Raw genomic sequence first — 26,072 nt, 5'->3', positions numbered from 1 at the left:
CCCAGCCTTCCTCCCCACTTTGGAGCTGGGAAGGTGATAGGGATCACTGCACAACTGCTGGAACAACTCCCGTATCTTCTGTAGCCTCAAAGGTGGGGGGAAGGCTAGCCACCCATCTCACTCACCATGAGAAGCAGGTTGCTCTATTCCAGTGGTTCCCAAACTGTTTCAGGTCACCTGAAACAGTTCTTGGTTCCACAAACTCATGCCCAGTGCCCCCTACCCTACACTATAAAAATCATTATTCAGAATAGCAGTTTTCAATGACCCACTACGGAAGATAATAACAATAAAATTCAAAACAGTAATAATTAATTGAATATTTATTCAAAATCCAATTACATTTTTTAGTTTATTCAATTAAACATAGTTGATGAACTTGATCCAGTGATACCATCTCTTCAAAGTCTGATAGTCATTTAGCAAGAATATTAGATATCACATTTAGTAACTAGGGTAGAGTACCTCACTATTCTTTAAATTCTTAATGTGACAGATGGTCTTGATGAAGTGATACCAGTTTTCCAATGCCTGGTTTAAAGTCACTTAACATGAGTCTTAAATCACCAAGTTTAGTAATCTGGAGTCGATTTCTTTGCTTGGAGAGAAGTAAGCAGACCACACTAAAACCACATTCCACCAAAAGCGATCAGAAATTTCCTTCTGTAACCAAAACTTCTGGTATGGAAAAGTCCACCTTGAGCGCCCCCCTGCCGCCCCTTTGCCTCTTAGCGCCCCCTATGCAATCCCACCGCCCCAAGGGGGCAGTACCGCCCACTTTGGGAACCACTGCTGTATTCCATCTCCAGCCATTTTTCTGTTCTCTACCCCACAACAGTCAACTGAGCAAATTCAGTCCTCAGTAGGCTGTTCTGTACAAACCCTTTGGTGGTGGTGGGTGTTCTTAAAGATTTTCTTATACTTCTGCAAACCTCATGGTTCCCCAGACTTGCTGATACCACCCGTTTGTGTCAGGGGGTTAGAGCTCTTTAGAAAGAAGGACTTATCTATTATTATTATTATTATTATTATTATTATTATTATTATTATCATCATCATCATCATCATCATCATCCTGCCTTTTGCCCAATACTGGGCCTCATCTTCTATGAATTGCCAATCCTTTATAGAAGCCATCTAAGCTTTTTGCCATCACTACAAGTGTTTCAAATTTGTTGTGGCCTTACTCTGCAGACTTCTTAGAATAATGGTCCATATGTTATTTCTCCATTGGGATATATTGGGAAAAGGTGGGTTTGTGGCTTGTTGTTGTTGTTGTTGTTGTTTTGCTAATAATCTGCTGGCAATTTTTGAATGCCATAAACTAGATGATTTATTGCCCATTTTATGCAATTTTATGGCAGAAACTTTTAGAGGACCAGAGACGGCTTAAACGTGAGCAAGAAGAGGCTGATATTGCAGCTAGAAGGCACACAGGGGTCATTCCTACGCACCATCAATTTATCACTAATGAGCGGTTTGGGGATCTTCTAATTGTAGACGATACAGCAAAAAGGAAATCTGGGTCAGAGGTCTGTTGTGGTTGCCTCAATCTGCTGCTTGACCCAATTCATATTTGCCTCTCATAGTGTTGTGCTTTTGGGCCAACATTAGCTGTCCAAAATGTTGATTTTTATTTTTCTCATTCATGCTTGACATAGAAACTGCTTTTGATCTTTGCCCTTGTTAAAATGAATTAAACGCTCTATAGAAAGCTGTATATGTTAAAGCATGCCTGCTGAGGATTGCTAATGCACAACTGCGATGCATGCCTTTAAAATACTGTTACTTCAATAACAAATCAGAGAGCATCTGCTTCATCTTTTGCAACATAGAATGCTGCATTTACTCCTTATCTGTGCCTTCTGCTTATGAACTTCATTGCCTTATTGATCCTGACCATGTGATTCTCTTGTAGTGGATTAAACACTAGATGGCCGTGCTCTTTCCTTTCTTTCGTTAAGATTCTTCATAACAGACAAGAAAACCCCAATGATATCTCAGTACATTTTATTTATTTCTTAAAAAGGCAAAAGAGACAAAGGGGCAGGGAGAGTTATTTTTCAAGGATTTATATTTCTCAAGCATGATAGGCCCTGCTGGGCACCACCTTTTGACTTGGCCCCACCATAGAAAATGTTGATTTGCCTTCAATGATCAATAATTCTAAAATCCATATGGTGTAATACCTTTATTTGGCCAACTCAAAGATCACAACAAATATTCAAGTTTTCAAGATCTCCAGGAAAAAAGGGATAACTTGATTTAGTCAGGATGTCTGCATGGTCAGAGTCTGAAGACATTATGACGTTGCAGGCAGTCCAATTGGGCTTTGACAAGAGATAGGATGGTTTCAGGTTCCACTGGGAAGGAGAAAGGATCTGCAATTGCAGATCCTTCATTTTTGAAAATTTAAAATCCAGTTAATTCAAACCTGTCTCCATCCTGGGTTAACCAGGCCAACACAGCTACCTTTGTTTTTCCTTATAATTCTTTGGGACTCACTTCTTTACCTGTATCTGAAAGAAATTGGGCTTTTTAACATGTTTGGTTAAGATAGGCTGCCTTGCCTGGGAATAAATTACTGACTGTGTTGTGTTTATTGCTATTTTTCATTGCTAGCATAATTTCACTAGAAATATTTTTAGAAATCTTGAATATTCTATTAAGTTAGTTAAACAGTCCTGAAAATTGTTACACACACATCACACATTTTGCTTTAGAACAGGTATTAGGGATATGGGGGTACCAGTGTTAATCCAGGGCTTGGATTCCTTGGATGCAGTTCATGAGGTAACGTAAAACTGCCAACATCCGCTCTTCCCTTCACCTGACTAAAAATATTATCATTTCTTCTCTCATAACTATGAAGATATTTTAACTAAAGTTTCTCCCTCCTTCTTTTTGTCTCTCTTCTGCCTATCAATAATGGTAAACAGATCATTCCTGCACAATTGGCTGTCAGGAAGTGCTTCCATACTCTGTGTTGTCTAGCTCTTCCAGGCTTGCTGATGAAAAGGGGGTTTCTTTCTAATTTTATGGGTCACTTCTGTCACTGGAATAATTGTCATTTGTGGTAGGGTTTTCTGCACAGAATAGATTGCAGCCTGTGCGTCAAATCCCTATCATGTGCCTAGGTATTGGCTAAAAATATTTATTCAGAGACTTGGGCCAGATCTACACAACTGCTTTAAAGCGCTTTATAACAGTTTTGACAACCAGTGTCGGCACTAGAAAAAAAAAATCGGGCACAGAAGGGGCAAAGCATATTTCTAGGCGGGCAGGCTGTATCCCACATGTTCAGATCTCTGAAAGAAAAATAACAGTATATCCTACACTAAAACTGCCATCCTAACCATATATTCTGAAATAAATAATATATATTGATTAGTTTAGGTTTTTTTAAAAAAATTTGGCATGTATTAGCCAAATTCAAATTACTGTAAGGAAAAATGCTTCCAAACAAGGTAGAGTCACTACACAAGCATTTTCTTGTCGTACAGATTAAAAAGACAGAACATTTTCTTTAGAAAACAGTTACTTTTCAACCAGTGCAGGCAGAACCAGGAAGGTAGACTCTTAGTGTAAGGAAAGTAAGAGCAAACTGAGACACCTGGGCCCTGTACACCTAGGAAACCCAGTGCATGTGATGTACTAGTCCAAAAGATGAAGTTTTGGAAGATGAATCTGGGTGGTTTTTTTATTGCAATCCATTGCCTTTGTAATAGGAATAAAAGAAAAAAGAGGCATTGAATATGGTGGGATTAATTTATGAGTAAACATTCGTAGGCTTGCACTGTGAGTAAATTCTCCCCACCCCCCAGACGTGAAGAAGGTACAGATTAATTATTTTCTCCCTCTCTCATTTTTCCTGACCTACTGTCCTGAAGAAAAAAAAGGAAGAGATTTGTGGAATAAGCAGAGTAATTCTTCCGAGGGTGTTCTAGCTGGCTCTGGCTGCTGGTACCAGAGTATAGTTTGGAGAACTGCCAAGAATAAGTTTAGGCATCAGGGGTTTTAAGTGTGATGCAGTTATGAGTGCCCCCCCCCTCCAAACTTCAGTTACCCAACCCTACTTCATGGAGCGGAAAGCAGTTTCACTGGAGGCAGAGCCAAAGGGATCACCACCACCACCCCGCCCTCAGAAACCTCTCCAGAATAAGACAGGGAAAGCCATTTGTGGCAGAGCCCACTTATTGAAAGCGAAGGGAGGTGGGAAAGGAAGAAGCCCATTTTACACATAGGCAAACTAAGGCAGCAGGCAATTAAGAGTCAATGACTGCAAGAGAGAATGAGTTTGGGTTACATAATTGCAGCATAGTATGTTCCCAGAACCAATAGAGAGAGCAGGCTTAAGTGTCTTAAAAAACCAATTTATCCAGGGTATGTCACAACACAGAGAGAGGCATTTATAGACAAGACCACTTCTCCAACATTTAAATTAAAGGGAGATGGGAGACCAGGGAACACATTTTACACGTATGCAAACTGAGGCAGCAGGCAAATAAGAGTCAGTGACTGCAAGGGAGAGAATTTGGGTTACACAATCACATGCTTAAAGGAAAAAAAGCGGCCCATCAAACAGGAGGCATTTAGCGAGGAATATGCGTTAACTTGCACCATGAAAAGGAAGGAAAGGATTTTTTAAAGCCACATGTTCACAATATAATTGAGTTGCATTATACAGCAAAACAAAATGGATTCTAGGCCCAAACACACACGAACACAAGCCCAAATAAATTTTTACACAACATGGCAGCACAGACTTAAATGCTTTCCCTATTCAGTCACAACCCTATGAAAAGATTTTTACATGAATCTATTGGGCTCTGATGGGAATGGGTTTTGAGGGAAATGATCCCCTACCCGCCCAGAAAAGAAAAAAGGAGATCCGCCCTTATAACAGGAGTCCAGCAACTGGGGTGGCAAGCCCCCTCTGCCCGCCCCTCCTGGCTCCGCCACTGTTGACAACTGTATATGGAGTGTGTCCTGGGCTCCAACAGCTTAAAGCGCTTTAAAGCAGTAGGGTAGATCCTACCCTGGAGGCAGTATTGAAAAGCTCCCATTGCCCATGGGACAAACATAGATTTTGCATGTCCCACCGTGGTCAAAACCAAACTGATTTTGCAGGTTTTGTAGTTCTCAAAAAGCTTTTAGAAAGCCCCTTGAAAGGCCTATTTGTTACTTTTGGGTTTTATTTACCATAGAAAGAAGGATTTTGCCACTGGTTGTTTAAGGATTGTGATTCTTCCCTACCCTTATAACTGATCTGGACTCTCCAGTCATATAAAGGAATGATCCTGTGGCTTCTAGACAGCATTATAGTTCATATTCCCAGATCCAAGGTCAGAGGATGTGCTCCAAAATTGGGGCTGGGACCTGGAGCTCTAACCCTCACCCCTGCCCCCCTCGCAGCCAGTGTGGAAAGAACCATGCCGGGTGCCCCTCTGAGGTCAGGAACACCACCTTGGAGAGGGGGGAAAGGAAGGCGCTTCAGTGGATAGGGAGGCGAGGCGAATGGAGAGGCCCGGACACAAGCCGTCCTGAGGCCCTTTCCTTTCTCCTTCCCTCCCTCTCCGAGGCACTTTGACTAGGGCCTCTGCGCTCCTCCCTCCCTCCCTCCCTCCCTGCCTGCAGAGGATGACTGTAAGCCTTTGAGTTCGGAGGCTTGTGATCATCAGAATAGGACTGTACCCTCAGAGTCCAAAACACCTGAAAATATCTGGCAACATGTTTGCCCTCCACCCCCAGTTTGTATGCCTGAGATTTCTATGCCATTTCAGACCGTGTGCTGAGGACCTTTCTAATTATTTTCAATGTGCTGTTTTCAACCCTTAGATGAAGGCTGCAAGAGTGAAGTTTGACTTTAAAGCCCAGACACTAAAGTGAGTATAAGCAGTTAGTTGTTTCCTTCCCCTGTGACAGACGTTGGATATCTCCCAACAGATATCGGGGTGATTGAAGTCCCCCATCACTACCACAGCGCACTTCCTTGAAGTAGGGTACTCAAAGGAAGTAGCACGCACTCTAGTCATTGATTCATTTTTACAAAACTATCTGGAAAGTATTCATTAAATGGGGAAATAAAGGATTAAAATTATTTCAAAGTAAGAAAAAAGATTAACTAAGCCTAAGCGTCAAAGAAATCCATAGTAACCTAGGGCCATTGGTCCAATGATCAAGTGAGGATCAGTTGGTAAGAAGTGCAGGTGAAGGGATATGACAGGAAAGGTACCTGTTAGGCCCAGAGCCTGTCAACTGAGTTACAGGGAATTTTTTTACCATTGTTCTGGTCAGAATGGAAATCTACAGTGGTGGTGAGACCAACCAACCACGAATGAGAGGCAAGTCCCAAGTACCCTCACATTTTACCTCCACATTTTATTCTGTGATCATTTATGGATGTTCTTCAAAGTTCCTTTATCTTAACTCTGCCTTCCCAAAGCTTGTGCCCTCCAGATCTATTGGACTATAACTCCCAGCATCCCACAGTCAGCCATGCTGGGAGTTGTAGTTCACAAAATCTGGAGAGCATGAGCTTGGGGAAGGCTGTCTTGTCTAGTGCGTGCAGTATCAAGTTGGCACATTTCCCACTGGTACTTCTTTAAGTTCAAAGGGTAGAATACAACTAATGTCCTACTTAGAGTAGACCCATTGAAATGAATGGGTCTTAAGAGAGTCATGACTAACTTAATCTCATTCATTTAATCAGGTCTACTCTAAGCAGGAGTTTAATTGGATTCTATTCAAGGTCCTTTCATAGATATCCCAACCATTGTTCCTGTTATTATTGTGACTTCCTCCAAACAAGTTACTAAACAAGATTTTTCTCTACATATTTCAGGATCAGGTTAACAGTTTGCATTTTATTATTATTATTATTATTATTTATTTATATAGCACCATCAATGTACATGGTGCTGTACAGAGTAAAACAGTAAATAGCAAGACCCTGCCGCATAGGCTTACAATCTAATTTCTTCAGGATGTGGTCAACACTATTAATGGATAGACAGAACACGCACATAAAAATGTTCCTCAGAGGGACAACACTCTTTAACACCCTGTGCTCGACAGTTTTCCAACTTGGAGCCTGCATGTCATCCTCTGGGCCCTTGCAAAGTTTCTGTTTGAATCCTTGAAAGACATCTTGTAGCAGATTTTCTTCATCGTGGTCTCTGTGCATCACACATTATGGGCTCTGCGCCTGCACTGAGGCCGATATTGGGAAACTTTGATAGCTGAGGAAGTATTTTCGGTGGGAACCACTTCCCCACCATCCTACTGCACATGCTTGGGGGTCTCGCTTTGATCCTCAGTTCTCTTTCGACTGCCACTGGTGCCTCACGTCGGGAGCTTCTTCTCCAAGAGGACTTCTTTCTTTTCTTAAAAGGTGAGGAACTCACCTTTATTTGTCCTCTATTCCTTGTTCTCTGTTTTCTTCGCTCTTTCTCCTATTTTTTTTTTAATTCTCTATTACTATCCTTTCTCTACTATTCAATTAGCTACCTCTGTGGCACAGAGAGCGCTCTTCAAAAAGTGCTCTCACTGCAACACCAAGGTACCCTTATTATTATTATTATTATTATTTATTTATATAGCACCATCAATGTACATGGTGCTGTACAGAGTAAAACAGTAAATAGCAAGACTCTGCCGCATAGGCTTACAATCTATCAGATGGCCATTCACTCTGCCTTCTTTGCCTCTGCGAGGCACATGTGGTTGAGGCCTGTACACATTGCATGAAACTATCTAAGGCGCTCTGCAACCAATCTGACCGTCTTAAGGCGATTCTGTGGAAAAAGGCGCTAGAAGCAGTGGACAACCACAGGCCTCGACTTCGCAAAGTCGTCCAGCAGCTCCAACCATGGGCCAAACAGACCCTCCTCCAGTCACAAAGTTGCTCGCCATTTCCACAGTGAAGAAAATATCAAAACGGGCACGAGAATACAAGTCGGCTACAGATGAAAATAAGAAAAAGAAATCCAAAAGATCCAAGGAAAGCCGTCCAGAGAAGTACTCTCTATCTCCTCAAACACAGCTGCAACCAACTAGCCCATCAATACCAACGCCACCCCTGATACCGAATCCACTTTGGGGCGTGTCAGTACCACCCTTATCAGCCTCCATCTCAGCAGGTGAGATCCGGGATTCTTCAGCTTCTAGGGAACATATTCCTTTGGCTCAACAGGTCGCACCATCTAGGGAGCCCTCCCCCCGCACACGCTGCGATATACTACCTCACGACCCTGGACCACCGAGATCACAGTCTGCCTACCATGGAGCAGTCGACCGGGATTTCACCCTTGACAGATTTTGATCCCCTTTCCATGAGTGGGACAGAGACTCTCAATGGTTAATGCTGAGGTTTCAGACCATCGACACTATCGAGACCGTCGAGATGATAGATACCATCCCTCTATCCCCTCTCAATATTGAGACCGCCTCTCTCCATTTTCTAGACAACCACCAGTACAGACAACCTCCATTCCTCCTCTGCTACCACCTAGAACAGCATCACCCGCAGCTTGTTATTACCTGGACCATCGATTGAGTTGCACACCTACATTGCAATGGAGGACTCATTCACCTTCATGTTCTGAAGATGATTATGAATCGGATTCATCCTTGGTTGTTTCTGCTCCTCGATCTGTGACATCTCCTGATGATGTGGTCTGTGCTACAGATCGAGCATCCCCATCCAAGGGCATTGCTCATTTTGCTGAGCAATTCTTACGTATGGTTCAATCTCTAGGCATTGATATTCAGCAACCATCAGAACAAGTTTCCAACCCAGTGTTCGATGCCATCTATGCAGACAACACAACACCAGTCTCGATACCATTCCTTCCCACACTGCTCACCAGTCTTGGAAGGCACCATCCTCGGTAGCCTTTACCTCCAAGCGTCTCGAGAGCCTTTACAAAGTGCAAGAAAAGGACACTCCCTTCCTTTTCATGCATCACAAACCGAACTCAATCATTGTTGAGTCTTCACAGGGTCGCTCGAACAAACTGCACACAAACCCTGTAGACAAGGAAGGCCGCAGACTTGATATGATCGGTAGACAGATCTGCTCCTTGGCCACAGTCGCAATGAAAGTAACCAACTATTTGGCCATGATGGCACACTACCAAATCTTCCTTTTGGACAAGATATTGACCCTAACAACTCACTTGCCTGATGATCAACATTGAGGTTGCACAAATGTTCCAGACCAAAGCTTTGAAACTCTCTCGCTTGCAGCTCAACTCTTCGCGCCATTTGACTGACTGTGCCTTAAAGTCCAAGGTTGGGTCCGTAGCCCTCCAATGCCATGCATGGCTTTGCTCTGTGGGGCTAACACCCGAAGCCTGCTCTCACATTGAAGATCGCCCTTTCGATGGGAAGGGCTATTCAATAACTCAACTGACGAGGCTATGGACACCATCCAAAAAGCCAAGCCGCTACAGCAGACATAAGCAGAATAAAAGGCAGGCTCAATCTCCCTATTTTCACTGACCACACCCTAAGTTGGACACCTCCACCAAATAGCGGGTTTGACAGCCAACAGTGTCCACACAACACACATCTCTTTGGTGCTATTTATACTTTTTATACCATGTGGTATATTCTTATACCTTTTTATACCATGTGGGCTGGGATCACCTCTAACACCTGGGTCCACTCCATCATCTGCGATGGATACCAAATAGAATTCAAGGTCCCCCCTCCTCTCAGCAATGTATGCTTCACTGCACCATCACAAGCCCTCCTAGAGGAATCTTGTCTCCTCTTAGAAAAGGGAGTAACATCCAACAGGCAGGAAGGCTTCTTTTCACGTTACTTCACAGTGCCAAAACAAGATGGGGGCCTTTGACCCATTCGCGATCTAAGGGACTTGAATACCTTCATCACACCAAGGAAATTCAGAATAGTCATGTTAGCCATGATCCTTCCACTCCTCCAACTAAACCACTTATTTACATCAGTCGATCTCAGAGATGCCTACTTCCACAGTACGCTCCACTCCACTCATCACAAATACCTCCGCTTCACCATTGGCACAATTTTGAGTCCTCCCTTTTGGCCCAAAAGTATTCACAAAAGTATTCACAAAGTACATGGCGGCTGTCTGCACATACTTGCGGATGTGGAACATCGAGATATTTTCCTATCTCGATGATTGGCTCATCGTGGCCCCATCACAGCTTGCTGCTCTTCAACACACAACACTCGTCCGCGACCTTCTGACTTCCTTGGGCCTATGTGTCAACAACGAAAAGTCACAATCCCTCACAGAAGATCACCTTAATCGGAGTAGAACTCGACTCTCATGCCTTTTGAGCCTACCTACAATTGACACACTTGGCAGAGAATCTATTCTGCCGACAATCAGCCAGTGCCTGTACAATTCAAAGACTACTAGGCCTAATGGCCTCCACTGTATATGTTGTCCAGTGGACACGGCTACGAATGCATCCAGTCCAGTCCTTTCTTCTTCAATCATTTGATGGCACAGCTGACCTGCATCGATTTCATCTCTCCATATCAAGAGACGTCCTCCAAACATTACTCTGGTGGATGAACCCATCCAATCTGTTGAAAGGAATGCCATTTCTCCAGCCGAACCCATCAAAGACAATCATGACTGACATGTCGAACCTGGGATGGGGCACCCATCTCGACCATCTCCAAGTACAAGGACTTTGGTCCGATGCTGAACATCAATACCCTTGAACTACTCACAGTGAGAAAAGCACCGCTCGTGTTCGAATCTGAAATCCGACACCAACATGTTCAAATTCTCTTGGACAATACGTCCGTCTTCTGGTACCTCAACAAACAAGGTGGCACACACTCAGCCCGCCTCTTAACCATGACCCTTGCCATCTTTGATTGGGCGATCCCATAAAGAATATCCCTGACAGCCTTGCATATCGCAGGGAAAAGCAACCAACTCGCAGATGCGTTGAGCTACATTTACTTCGCAACCCACAAATGGGAACTGTCACCGATAGTTCTCTGCAATTATTAAGACGGTGGCGATTACCAACAATAGACCTATTCGCGTCACTGACCAACGTAGTTTGCAGACAATTCTGCTCGAGAGCTGGCCACAGCAAATCATCCCTCGGGGATGCATTTCAGATAGCTTGAATGGATTCACTTTGCTACATATTCTCGCCTTTCTCTCTGCTCACTCGAGTCGTAACCAAACTCAGGGAAGAGGCAATCAATGCAATACTCATAGCACCATGGTGGCCCCGGCAGCCCTGGTTCACCTCTCTATGCATCATGTCAAACAAAATGTTCAGCTGCCTCCCATCGATCCCAGATCTGATCACGATGGACCACAGCCAGATTTGTCATCCCGACCTCAAAACTCTAAAACTGACTGCTTGGAGGATCAGCATACCTCCTCATCTTTAGAACTTCCCCCTGACATCCTCTGGGTTATTCAAGCAGTGAGGAAGCCTTCCACTAGGAAAGCCTACAACGGCAAGTGGACTTGGTTTTCCTCCTTCACTACAGCGCATTGGTTCAATCCCCACAATGCCTCCATCAGTAACATACTTCTCTTCCTGAAGTCCCTCCTGGACATTGGCCTCCAATATTCCTCCATCTGTGTGTAGTTTACAACCATATTGGTCACACATCCACAGGTACATGGATATTCTATCTTCACTCACCTATTGGTCAAGCAATTTCTCAAAGGGGTAAAGAACTTACCGGCACCCCTAGTGTGCCAGCCAGTGGTCCCTTATAGGCCCTTTCCAACACTACTATTCTATGAAAACCCTTTGAGCCACTAGCACCCACAAGTCTCCAACTCCTGTCATTGAAGGTCGCCTTCCTCGTCGCCATCACTTCAGCGCATTGGGCATTGGAACTCTCTGCACTCAGGATCGACCCTCCATACCTCACTTTTCATGCTGATAATGCCATCCTCCATCCCAATCCGTCCTTCCTTCCCAAGGTAGATAGTGCCTTCCACCTCAGCCAGGACATTGTCCTACCCACCTTCTTCAAGGACCCATCCTCTCCGCTAGAGTACACACTTCATTCACTTGACATCTGCCGGGCGCTAGCCTTCTACAAGGCACGCACCCAGTCATTTAGAAAATCAACCCATCTTTTTCTGTGCTATAGAGGACCTAAGAAAGGGATGCTGGTCTCACCACAAAGACTTTCAGTGTGGATTACCCAGACGATCCAACTTGCATATCAACTCCAAGGGCTCCACCTCTCAGGACTAGTGAAAGCTCACTCTACCTGGAGGGGTGGCTCTATCCCAGACCTGTGCAAAGCAGCGACTTGGTCCAAGCCCTCTACAATCATTAAACACTACAGACTGGACATCAGAGCCAGGGCTGATTGCAACTTTGGCAGAGCTGTCCTGTCGTTCATATTATAGTTCATATCTGTCATCAGCGAGACAACCACCTCTGGTAAGTGAGCTTGTTTGTTGTTGTTTATTCATTCAGTCGTTTCCGACTCTTCGTGACTTCATGGATCAGCCCACGCCAGAGCTTTCTGTCGGCTGTCGCCACCCCCAGCTTCCCCAAGGTCAAGTCTGTCACCTCCAGAATATCATCCATCCATCTTGCCCTTGGTCGGCCCCTCTTCCTTTTGCCTTCCACTTTCCCTAGCATCAGCCTCCAATTTGCCCTGGCTCATAGATCTTACATTCCAGGTTCCTATGGTGTGTTGACCTTTAGAACATCGGATTCGTCGTTCACCACCAGCACCGTCGGCTGCTAGCCGTCCGTTCGGCTTTGAGCTAGCTGCGTCATCACGTCTGGGGCTAGTTGAACTTATCCTCTGTTCCTCCCCAGTAGCATTTTGACCATCTTCCGACCTGGGGGTCCTATCTTCCGATGGTATACCGCAAATCACCCATAATGTGTGATGCACAGATACCATGATGAAGAAATGCAGGTTGCTTACCTATAACTGTAGTTCTATGAGTGGTCATCTCTGCATTCACACAACTCACCTACCATCCCCTCTTGGTCTCACTATTGTCCTGTCCAACACCGGGAGGATCCTTGCACATCCTACATTCCTTGGTCTTGGGACCATCTGCGGTCTCAAGAAACCAAGGATCAAGGCGGGACCCCCGACCATGCACAATAGGATGGTGGGAGAGGGGTTCCTGCCAAAAATACTTCCTCAGCTATTGAAGTTTCCCAATATTGGCCTCAGCGCAGGCACAGAGCCCATAATGTGTGAATGTACAGATGACCACTCGAAGAATTGCAGTTACATGTAAGCAACCTTCATGTCTTTCTTAAAATGGCTTTCCTGGTAGCAATCACCTCGGGCAGGAGAACCTTGGAAATGTGTGTCTTATTCTGTCAGGGACCTCTTGGCTCCATCTCACCTTTTCCTTTGCCACAAATTTTTAAAGTGTTTCTGCTAATTCCACTATCCAAAGGTCATCACAGACAGAACTGGAGGTGGAGTTTAGAGTAGGATCTTGGTCACATGATTTCTGCCTTTCATGCGCAGTAGTGAAATTAATCCACTGTTGGGTACCTCCATCACCCCAAACCAAAAGGAACTTTCCCAGTAAGTGTTCCATTCTGCCCACAAGGTTCTTCAACGCAATGTAGAATTTAAAACAATAATACAACAAAATCACAGTAAAAAAATAAAAACAGAAACTGAACCTTCTTTAAAATAAAAAAGCGGAGAACAGCGTTTCTTCAATCTGACACCCCATTCAGAGGAAGTTCTACAGTTGCTACAAAAAAGCCCCTGACTCATGTACTCACCAGCTGGCCTCCTGAGACACATAATCTCAGATTAAGAGTGTAGATTGCAGGTATAAGAGAGGAGGCTGTATTTCAGCTCTCCTGGCCCCAAGCCATTTAGGACTTTATAGGTCAAAACCAACATCCTGAATTGGACTCAGAAATGAATTTGAAGCCAGTGTCGTTGACGTGTGCTCATTAGGTATTGCACAGCATCAAGAGCAATCTTCCCAAATTGCTACTCTCCAGATCATAGAATCATGGAATAGCAGAGTTGGAAGGGGCCTACAAGGCCATCGAGTCCAACCCCCTGCTCAATGCAGGAATCCACCCTAAAGCATCCCTGACAGATGGTTGTCCAGCTGCCTCTTGAAGGCCTCTAGTGTGGGAGAGCCCACAACCTCCCTAGGTAACTGATTCCATTGTCGTACTGCTCTAACAGTCAGGAAGTTTTTCCTGATGTCCAGCTGGAATCTGGCTTCCTTTAACTTGAGCCGTTATTTCGTATCCTGCACTCTGGGAGGATCGAGAAGCGATCCTGGCCCTCCTCTGTGTGACAACCTTTGAAGTATTTGAAGAGTGCTATCATGTCTCCCCTCAATCTTCTCTTCTCCAGGCTAAACCTGCCCAGTTCTTTCAGTCTCTCTTCATAGGGCTTTGTTTCCAGACCCCTGATCATCCTGGTTGCCCTTCTCTGAACACGCTCCAGCTTGTCTGCGTCCTTCTTGAATTGTGGAGCCCAGAACTGGACGCAATACTCTAGATGAGGCCTAACCAGGGCCGAATAGAGAGGAACCAGTACCTCACGTGATTTGGAAGCTATACTTCTATTAATGCAGCCCAAAATAGCATTTGCCTTTCTTGCAGCCATATCGCACTGTTGGCTCATATTCAGCTTGCGATCTACAACAATTCCAAGATCTTTCTCGTTTGTAGTATTGCTGAGCCAAGTATCCCCCATCTTGTAACTGTCCCTTTGGTTTCTATTTCCCAAATGTAGAACATGGCATTTATCCCTATTAAATTTCATTCTGTTGTTTTCAGCCCAGCACTCCAGCCTATCAAGATCACTTTGAAATTTGTTTCTGTCTTCCAGGGTATTAGCTATCCCACCCAATTTTGTGTCATCTGCAAATTTGATCAGCGTTCCCTGCACCTCCTCGTCCAAATCATTAATAAAAATGTTGAAGAGCACTGGGCCCAGGACTGAGCCCTGCGGCACCCCACTCGTTGCCTCTCCCCAGTTTGAGAAGGTTCCATTGATAAGTACTCTTTGAGTCCGATTCTGTAGCCAACTGTGAATCCACCAAATAGTTGTTCCATCTAGCCCACTTTTAGCTAGTTTGTTAATCAGAATGTCATGTGGTACTTTGTCAAAAGCTTTGCTGAAGTCAAGATATATGACGTCCACAGCATTCCCACAGTATATGACGTCCACAGCATTCCCACAGTCCACAAGGGAGGTTACCCAATCAAAAAATGAGATCAATGATGTTTTGGACTACAAATGAGATGTTTTGGACTACAAATGACTATCGGTCCTGCTGATTGGTACTGATTCTGTCCTGGGCCCAGTGCTTTTCAACATTTTTATTAATGACTTGGGCAAAGAGCTGAAGGGAATGGTTCTCAAATTTGCAGATGACACAAAACTGGGTAGGATAGTAATACCCTTCTCTGTGGAACTCTCTGTCCCTGGAGGTCAGGCAGGCACCAACACTTAAGCTGCTTCTGGCACCTCCTGAAAATATCTCTGTTTCAAGAAATCTTCTGCAACTGACTAGCCACTGTTTTTCTGGCTCCTTTGTTTTTAAATTGAATAATTTTAATTTGCTTTTTCAATCTTCTTTCTTTACTGTTTATATCTATGTCCACTGCTCTGGAAAGTGTATTAGATAATTAAATGGTATATAAATATTGTAAATAAATAATAAATAAGACAGAAACAAACTTCGGAGTGATCTTGATAGGCTGGAGCACTGGGCTGAAAACAACAGAATGACATTTAATAGGGATAAATACCAAGTTCTACATCTAGGAAAAAGAAATCAAATGCACAGTTACAAGACGGGGGATCATAGAATCATAGAATAGCAGAGTTGGAAGGGGCCAACAAGGCCATGGAGTCCAACCCCCTGCTCAATGCAGGAATCCACCCTAAAGCATCCCCGACAGATGCTTGTCCAGCTGCCTCTTGGCTCAGCAATATTACAAGGGGAAAAGATCTTGGAATTGTTGTCACAAATGCTAATCTGGGATGCATTAATAGAAGGGGGAGCGGACTTCTTCTTTTTGCCTTTTTGTTGTAATGGGCAGCTTCACTGGCCCACGGAGGCAGCCTGGTGGCCATTTGGCTCACTAAGCTGCACCCGCACCTGTCTCCAGTTTTTTATTTTTGAAAACTTTTTATTTAATTGTGATATTTTGCTGGTCCACGGAGGCGGTCCAGTGGACTTAGGGCTCACGAGCCTGCACCCTCCCCATGTGCAGGCCGATGGCGACCAATCAGGAGTCGTCATTGGCTGGGCCACGCCTCTGCTGTAGCACCAGAGCAAGGCACCAGATGGCAAATGCATGTCTGTGCCTTGGTCTGAGGAAAAAGTCGGAGTTAGTCCCCAACTTTTTAAAGTGGAGCTTTGAGGGAATGCCCTGGGATGGCTCTGCGATGGGTTATGCGTTATATAAATGACCTGCTGCCATTCTGTATTCACCTCGGGGCTTTCCCCTCACCAAAAAAAGCCCCAGGACACGGAACAGTGGGCTCAAGTTACAGGAAGCCAGATTCCATCTAGACATCAGGAAAAACTTCCTGTTAGAGCAGTACAACAATGGAACCAATGACCTAGGGAGGTTGTGGGCCCTCCCACACGAGATCTTCAAGAAGCAGCTGGACAGCCATCTGTCAGGGATGCTGTAGGGTGGGTTCCTGCATTGAGCAGGGAGTTGGACTCAATGGCCTTGTAGGCCCCTTCCAACTCTACTATTATATGATTCTGTGATTCAGAGGAAGCCAATCTGCTGTGGAGAAATTACATTTTCCAGTGCTCTTATTACAGCATTTATTATTGGAGAAATGTGTGTTTTGCCCCAAGTTAGTGCAAAGAAAAATATGTCTCCCTCACCTCATGATCATTATGATCACCTGTATGCCTGCTTGCTCTTTCTATAATGTCTCCCTCAAATTACAGTATGAGAAATGTGAATAATAGAGCTGTGCACGGACCCCCTGATTTGCTTTGGGTCCCCATTCAGACCTTCCAAATCCAGCCCAATTTGATTCACATCAATTTGGACCCAGTCCGCCTTGCCTCAGATCTGAATCCGAATTGAGACTCGGATGTCCGAATCATTCCCATAAACTTGCATTGGGGAAAAAATGCCTATAACTTTTTTATTTTTTAACGTAGAAATATGAAAGTTGGTGACCTTACAGATGCCCTGTGCCAAATTTCAGACACATCTGTGCAGTGGTTTTCCTGTAAACCACTGTTGAAAATGTGATTTTTTTTTCAGGCAAACCAGTCAAAGCAAAGTGCTATAACTTTCTCATTTTTCATGAGCCAAACATAAAAGTTGGTGACCTTACAGATGCCCTGGAATTGCTTAAGTGTACCAAATTTCAGATACATCGGTGGAGTGGAATTTCTGTAATCCACTTCTAAAAATGTGATTTTTCAAGGAAACAAAGCAGCCACTCAAAGCCAAGAGCAATTTGAGACGCTCACACTATCCGTTCCCTAATCTCTGTGTGTTTTTGAAGTGCAGATATCCCCTACTTGAGTCCTCTGTTGTGTGTTCTGAAGCTAACACACCCCTGAGGCCCTTCCCATTCAGACAAGAAACAGGGAAAGTAGGTTGCCTGCAATACCTGGCTGGGAGCAATATGCCTCAGAAATTGAGTCAAACCAGCCCTGCAAGTATGTAGGTGCTCAGGCAGGCAGGCAGCTATGCGGGCATGAGTAAGTGAGCCAAGGATTGTCTCAATTCAAGGCCAGAAACACAAACCAGACCTTCAAGGCGGGACCAGGCAGGTAATAGTGGAGAAGTGTGCAGGTGCTCAGGAAGGCAGGCAGAGAGGCAGCAGGCAGCTAAGTGGGCACGAGTAAGTGAGCCAAGGATTGTCTCGGTTCAAAGCCAGAAACACAAACCAGGCAGAGACACAGCTATGTGGGCGGGCACAGAGAAGCCAGCAGAAAACACAAACCGGCCCTGCGAGGTGAGCACAGAGGAGGAGAGGCAGCAGGCGGCTATACCCATGAAGCACTGGGAGCAAGTATGCCATAGGCTTGTGGGGTTGACCCACCCAGCCCATCTACATCTCCCAGGCACTAGGAGGGCAGAGAGGCAGGCTGGCCCAGAGAGGCTGGCAGAAAGCAAACAAACTGGCCCTGCGAGGTTGGCACAGTAGTTCGAAACATAGTCAGTGAGAGATGCTTTGGCATCTCCTTAATAGGAGGCTAGAAGGAGGATTGTTTCAGGATCCTTCAGAGTTAACTTACTCCATGGTAAGCACAGCCAATAATAAAAATAATAATAGTAGTTGTTGTTGTTGTTGTTGTTGTTATTATTATTATTTAAAAAATAGAGCCTGCCTGTCTCTAATAGGAAAAAGGGATTGCAAAGCATCCCCTTAATCAAAGAGGCTAGGAAGAGGATCCCTTTTGGTTCCTTCCTTCAGAGTTGAGTTACTGAACTGTAAGCACAGATAATAATAATAATAATAATAATAATAATAATAATAATAATAATAATAATATATTATAATAATGTCCTGAGTTCTGTCTTGTTGAGTCTCTCACTGTCTTCCAATTTGTGTGTGTGTGTGTGTCTGCTGTGTGTTGTGCACAAGCAGTACACAATAAAGCACACATTTATAAAATTCCATCAAAAAACAAGGGTTGAACCGATCTGCTTCAAACGTGGAATGGCTGAAGACCTACCATGGTGCTAATTTTCATGTCTGTATCTGTAATTTCATTTCTTTTTTGGGAAACTTGGTTATTTCTCAAGCTGCTAGACCCCAATGAGGTTGGAGTTTGAACTTTAACAATTCCTCCAAAAAACAAGGGATGAATTGTTATGCTTCAACCTTGGCATCCCTAAAGTCCTATTTAGGAGCTATCATGGTGCTAAGTTTCCTCTCTTTATCTTTATAAATGACAGTGCATTCTTAAAAAAATAATTTTAAAACCTCAAACTTTAAAAAATTCCTAAAAATCAAGGGATGAACCGATATGCTTCGAACTTGACAGAGATGAAGCCTTACTGAAGCCCTATCATGGTGCCAATTTTCACTTCTATATGTTCTTGGGAAAGGGTCGGAATAAATTCGGAGCATCCTGATTTGCTTCAGACTGATTCGGATTTGATTTGATTCGCTTCGGATCTGTTTCAAAGCCCTCCAAATCACCCCGATTTGCTTTGGATTTGGGATTTGGATGTGAAGCGGTGCACAGCCCTAGTGAATAAACAAGCTCTACAGAAAACCCTGGGGATACTAGTAGGTTTTTACTTTGGCTTGACAATATTTGCATCCTTGATTTTCTGGGGAAAGACATAGTGTAATGTAGGAATCATGTTGATGTCAACTTCTCTCTTGGAAGGCCCAATATTGTGGAACAACATGCAGGTATTACCCCTTTGTATTTCCCTCTTTCTGGGTCCTTTATCAGATACAACTGAACGGAGTCCTTAGAAAGGAGTCCTTTTGATAATTGGAAGATACTCTTAGTAGGCTATAGCTGTTATTTATCATGAATTGTTTATCATGAATTCTAAGTAATGCTATAGAGTCTATAGATTTTCATGCCTACCAGGCACAGCTCAAGGTACTAATTTAATTTGTAAATCTCTACATAACATAAGACATATATTACTCCAGTTGCTTCTATCGTAGCCCTTTCCGCTTGGAATTGCATCCTTTTTCAATAATTTTGAAATGTTCAGATTGTAATATTTTCAGCATATTGCATTTCATTTCCCCATGTTTTCTTCTGTATTTTTTCAGACCTATTTTGTGGTGATTTTTTGGTCATAATTTTTGCCTCCCTAAGTCTGGAACTGACTGTTTAGAATACCTGAAAGAATTTAAATATGGGAAATATCCATTAAAATTATTTAATTCTATCAGGCTTTTAGCACTTAGGGACAGATATATTAGTTGTAAATTTTTCTATCTATATTTTAATATTTATATTTTAAATGACTGTTAATGCACCTTTATTCAAAACAACTAACACATAACCTATCTGTTGTTAACAGGGAACTCCCACTGCAAAAAGGCGATATTGTTTACATTTATAAGCAGATTGATCAGAATTGGTATGAAGGAGAACACCATGGCAGAGTGGGCATCTTCCCACAATCATACATAGAGGTACTTGTCTTCTTGTTAAGATATGGCTCGGGTCCAGGTTATTTGAAAGAATGTATTCTCCCTTATGAGCCTGCCCGTGCTTTGAGATCTTATGGAGAAGCCCTTCTTTCAGTCCCACCAACTTCACAGGCGCGCTTGGTGGGAACATGGGAGAGGGCCTTCTCAGTGGCTGCTCCTGTGCTCTGGAACTCTCTTCCCGGGGAAGCTAGGCTGGCTCCCTCCTTGATGGGCTTTCAGAAGCAGGCTAAAACTTTTTTGTTCCAGCAGGCCTTTGGAGAATAATCTGGCCCTCCATCTATGTTAATGTCTTATAATTTTGTTGTGTATGTTAAACGTTTATGGTTTTGTTCCCCTCCCCCCCCACCAATATATGTTTTAAACTTTGTAAGGCCGCCCTGAGGCCCAGCATTGGGCAAAAGGCGGGATACAAATAAATATAATAATAATAATAATAATAATAATAATAATAATAATAATAATAATAATAATAATAATACTTTGGGTCAAAGCTGCTTTTTGGGGCCCTTACATCTGCCTTTTGTTTGTTTTTACAGCTACTTCCCCCCACAGAAAAAGCACAGCCTAAGAAAACCACACAGTTGCAAGTACTGGAATATGGAGATGCAATTGCCAAATTCAATTTCAGTGGGGACACTCAAGTGGAAATGTCCTTCAGAAAGGTACAGATTACGGATCCTGTAAACCAGTGGTTCAAATTTTGTTTTGAACAAGGCTTTCTGGATAATATGGTGTAGGAGCAGCGGCACACAGGGGAATCCTATTGTTATTTCCAGTCTTTGACTGGAAATAACAAAGGGATTCCTTTCTCCACCCCACCCCCCAAAGCCTTCACCCTGACGCACAGGCTATCACATTGGGGGGAGTGGGCACGGCCTGTAGAGGGAACCTAAGCCCCCCCAGATCAGATGAGGAGCCTCTGTGGGCCAGTTTAGGCCATGGGCCAGAGGTTACCCATGCCTGGTGTATTTGAAGCTCAGTTCCAAGCCCAGTTGATTTGGTTCAAGCCCCAGATATCATTGGAAACATGAGGGAGAATGATCCTTCTCAATAGATGCCTGTATGGCACTCCAAGCCCCATCTTTCCCCACTCCGTCCCTGCCTCTATCTGTGCCCTGATTGCTGCTCTGGCGTGCTTTGCTGTTGCTTCTTGTTCTCTATATGAAAAGCACTGGCCAAGCACTTCAAGCACTGCAAATCAAATCGCTTTATTACGGTCCGAGACCAGCACAACAGTAATCCAGCAACAGCAACCATACAAAGTAGTACAGATCCTTAGTTCCCATCTCCCACAGATTTAACAGTCCTCTGAGGTTAATAGGTTATGATGTGTCCTCATAGCCAAGTGGCAGAATTTAGCAACCTTATAGGTAACTGAGGGGTTTCTATCGGCAAGGAGGAACTTGGTATAAAATTCTTCGGTGTTACCTGGAAAGTCCTGTAGTAGAGGATGGATTAAGCCTGACCGGGCCTCTGAGTATAACGAGCAGTGTAAAAGCACATGAGAGGATGTCTCTATCTCACCTGAATCACATGGGCATAACCTTTGGGGGACTGGAATTCCTTGATATCTGCCTTCTGTGAACTTGGAAGGGAGAGCATTATAGCGAGCCCTAGTAAACGCCCACCTGTATTTATAATATGTAAGGGAGCTCAGATAGGCCGCAGGGCCACCGCCCTGTATATCTTGAGGAGAACGGTAAATATATAGGATTTGACTTAGATCATTCTGCAGTTCAATATCCCATATACGCTGCTTAACAAGGTCTTTGGCTTTTTATTTATTAATTATTTATTTATTAATTACATTTCTATACCGCCCAATAGCTGGAGCTCTCTGGGCGGTTCACAAAAATTAAAAACATTCAAAGTATAAAACAACAGTATAAAACCATAATATAAAATACAATATAAAAGCTCAACCAGATAAAAACAGCAGCAATGCAAAATTACAAATTTAAAACACCAAGTTAAAATTTATTTATAGACTGTTAAAATGCTGGGAGAATAAAAAGGTCTTCACCTGGCGTCTAAAAGCATCTAATGTAGGTGCCAAGCGAACCTCCTTAGGGAGCTCATTCCAGAGCTGAGGTGCCACAGCAGAGAAGGCCCTCCTCCTGGTAGCCACCTGCCTCACTTCCTTTGGCAGGGGCTCGCCTTTTCTAAACCTATGGCTAGTAGATGTTCTGTAGAGAGCCTATATGTGCGTAATTTCTCTTGGATAATGTCCCACCATTTCATCTGATAATTGTCTTGTAAAATTAGGGGAAGCAGCCCCGCTGGGGTCAGCTTAAGTCTAAGCCAGGTAAATATAGTAATTTGCCACACATTAGCTTCAATTGTCCTTTTCTTTCCCTGTGTGGGGAAGGTTAATGACAACCAGCACTTGAGCGTGGGGGGATGCGTAGGCTGTCACCCCACACATCATCTGCTTATGGAGGGGCCCTGGGGGTGCCATCCATCCCCTGGAGCCTAGATGGTTCCATGCCATTTACACCACATTTGGACGGAAATTAGTTCAGTTTACTGAGCCTGACTGGGTGAGTATGCCACACATCACTTAAATGAAACTGATTTGATAGTCAGGGACTGGGTTCAGGCGATCACAGGGGTGAAATAGGCCACTGTGGCTTCTTCCCCTGCCCATGCTTGTGCCATGCATGTGATTGCGATTTGTATAATTAGCCATGATGCAGTGCAGGTTGCTGTGTCATCCAAACCTGGCGTAGTGTTGTAGTTATTATTATTATTATTATTATTATTTATTTATTTATATAGTTGGGGTTATGGCATTGGTAAGAAGCCAAACCTGCTGTGCACCATGCCGGATTGAACAACACGGTAACCTGCGCTGCATTGCAGGTAATTATGCAAATTGCGGTCACTTTCACAGCACACACAAGGGCAGGAGAAGAAGCCACAATGGCTTCTTTGATCCCTGCGATTGTCCAAATGCAGCAAATCTCCTTCCCCAGAGAACCCTGGGAACTGGAGTTCTGTGATGCTAGTTGGGGATCATAATGGAGATCTTTCTCCCCATGTTCTACTTCTTCATTTGATCTATTGGGCCTGGAATTTATTAAGTACCAAAGCCTTACTATTGGAGCCCTTTCTTCTCTCCCTGTATGTTTCATCACACTTTAGTCACTTGCCCAGAAGTTGAACAGCTTTACTCTGCTGTCTCTGAAAGCAAACCACCTTGCAACTCTGATTAAAATTGGAGATAACACATCAAACCCGTTTTAGCAGATTCATGCAGTACAGTAGTTATTGAATAAACTGAACATGCAAAAGCAGCGTCTGCCTATGAGCAGCAGAGGAGAAAAGTCTTTCTGAAAATCTTGAGTGTGTGAATTACTGCATCTCATCTGTCTAGTCATATTTCCCTGCAGGGTGAGAGGATCACACTGATTCGGCAAGTGGATGAGAACTGGTATGAAGGAAAAATCCTAGGCACCCATTGCCAAGGCATCTTCCCTGTGACATATGTGGATGTACTTAAGCAGCCCGTGGTGAAGAACAGCCTGGACTATGCCAGCTCACCACTCTCTCACTCGCTGAACCACAGCCTGACAACTTCCCCACAGGTACCTACAGGAGAAGGACTTGCCCCAGTGGTTCTAGTCCAGGGGGAATGATGCACATAATTGAGAGAAAAACTGTGCTGCAGAAAAAGAGTGCTTTTTTGTTGTTTAATTATTTGGTCATGTAGTAAACTCTTTATTGAAAGGTACTCGTACTTTTAGACGTAGTTCCCAAATTGCATGAGCAGAGATGGAAAATTACCTCCGCGTTTAGCTAAGCACACAATTTCTGTTCAAGCAATGCTGGTGTTGCTCATAAAAGGAAGCAGGATTTGGATTTTAAGAGGCGCTTCCTGAGGTGCTAGAAAACCCCTGAAAAATAGTGATTGAAATGAAACAAAACAACAAGCATGTATCTTTTGTGACCAAAGGAGGACTTCCGTGCCTTGGAAAATATGTTGTCTGCCCATCCCCTCTAGACCATAGTCATGCATGGAGTTAGGCTGTTTAAACATATTTAAGGCAACAAGATTTATGAAGCCTAATTTTGCTAGTATTGTGGCCCTAACATATAGCAGAATACCATGAAATTAGAAGTGTGTGTGTTCCCCATTGATTGTAACAGGCCTCAAATCTAATTATTAATTTTCAAAAAGACACTTCTTTAGCATCAACACTCAGAGACCCAGAATCTGACTTGTACAAAATGTGTCCCGCTGGGTATGGTTCACAGATCAAGCTTGAGGCAACATTTGGTGGGCTGCACCAATGTGGCATGGTTTTAATGGTGACTTTGGAGATGATACATACATGCGTACATATACACAAGATGCAAAGCCAGAAGAAGGGGAAATGAAAATAAATAAATGAAGAAACGAATTCTTAAAAGACAATTCTTATGCTAACAGACATATCTGCTGAAGAATTCTCTGTCTGTTTGTTGTTGTTGGGTTGGTTTGTTGTTTTTTTGTTTTGAAGCATGACTGTTACTCCAGAGGGACAACTTGCTAGGATATATCCTAGGAAAATTACTGGCTAATTCTGTGTAAAGCAAGAACAAAACGGGGGAAGGGGTGTGAGGGGCAGGGAGAAACTCTCACTGCGCTGCACGTACCCATTTAAGAACATCAGAAGGGCCCTGATGCTGGATCAGACCAGGGTCCATCTAGTCCAGCACTCTGTTCACACAGGGGCCAACCAGCCGTTGGCCGGGGATGAACAAGGCAGGACATGATGCAACAGCACTCTCCCACCCATGTTCCCCAGCAACTGGTGCACACAGGCTTGCTGCCTGGATACTGGAGGTAGCACATAACCATCAGGGCTAGTAACCATTGATAGCCTTTGTAAAGGAAGCACGCCCCAGCAAAGCTGGCTTTTCCACTGGCTTTGCTTAGCCTGGGTTCAAACCTCTGCTCTCCCTTTCCTACCAGCGTTCCGTTCCTCCGGATCTGTGTCGAATCCCAGTGCTGCCCACCATGTAAAGGAAGCACGCCCCAGCAAAGCTGGCCTTTCCACTGGATTTTGCACAGATCCCCGGAACAAACGCACACAGCTCCCAGTTTGGAGGGTTAAGCCCAATTTTATTCAGGATAAGGGTAGGATATACAGGATTAGCTTTTCAAACTGATAAAACATGCAGATATATATGAGAACCCAGGCCAAGCAAACTAAAAACTAAGTTGCAAATTATACATCACCCAGCCATGATGTCAGCCAGCTCAGGACAAAAAACCCTTTTCAAAAGCATACTCTAGATAGATACTTTTCTCGCTCCTTCCCCCCTCCCTTCGAAGATCTTTCACACCTTCCCCAGAGTTGCTAATTTTCGCTCAAGGCCGGTTGGCCTTGCCCCAAGCGGTTCCAGGATGTACCAGAACGCCCCCATGCAGCTGGCCGCTTATCTGTTCCTCTCCTAAAACCATAACAATAAAATAGTTTAACATATTAAAAAACAGCCATTCCCAGTATGATTTTATCCCTTCCTTACAGCCTCCAAGAATTTATCCAACACCCTTTTAAAGCCATCCAAATTGGATCCCCATAGGGGATTCCTGCCTTCTCTCATTCAAGAGGCAGCTGGACAACCATCTGTTAGGGATGCTTTAGGGTGGATTCCTGCATTGAGCAGGGGGTTGGACTCGATGGCCTTGTAGGCCCCTTCCAACTCTGCTATTCTATGATTCTATGATCATATTACCCTCTTTAGTTCTAGTAATATACTTGTGAGGCTGTACCATTGATACCTACCAAGATCTGTGTTACTAAGACCTACTATTCCTTGTGGACAACGGAAAGATGTTTCCTTAGACTTCATCACTGACCTGCCTCCATCAGAAAGGAATGATGGAGGCAGGTCCATTGTTTGGTGGATAATGTTCTCCAAACTAGCCCATTTTGTTCTGTACACAG

The 26,072-nt window shown here is 43.9% G+C and overlaps 1 protein-coding gene across 1 annotated transcript in view; it reads left to right on the top strand.

The window, feature by feature from the left end:
- Nucleotides 1–26,072, top strand: part of SORBS1 (sorbin and SH3 domain containing 1) — a 213,393-nt gene that overhangs the window by 154,795 nt on the left and 32,526 nt on the right. The window contains exons 23-27 of the mRNA XM_063133194.1: nucleotides 1,365–1,532; nucleotides 5,839–5,885; nucleotides 20,004–20,118; nucleotides 20,673–20,798; nucleotides 23,529–23,723. Coding sequence (XP_062989264.1) covers nucleotides 1,365–1,532; nucleotides 5,839–5,885; nucleotides 20,004–20,118; nucleotides 20,673–20,798; nucleotides 23,529–23,723 — 651 coding nt within the window. The remainder of the gene's footprint in view (nucleotides 1–1,364; nucleotides 1,533–5,838; nucleotides 5,886–20,003; nucleotides 20,119–20,672; nucleotides 20,799–23,528; nucleotides 23,724–26,072) is intronic.

This window comes from Elgaria multicarinata, chromosome 8 (assembly GCF_023053635.1).
Source record: "Elgaria multicarinata webbii isolate HBS135686 ecotype San Diego chromosome 8, rElgMul1.1.pri, whole genome shotgun sequence".
NCBI lineage: Eukaryota > Metazoa > Chordata > Lepidosauria > Squamata > Anguidae > Elgaria > Elgaria multicarinata.
The sequence above is the reverse complement of the archived record's forward strand: the minus strand, read 5'-3'. Positions and strand labels throughout refer to the sequence as shown.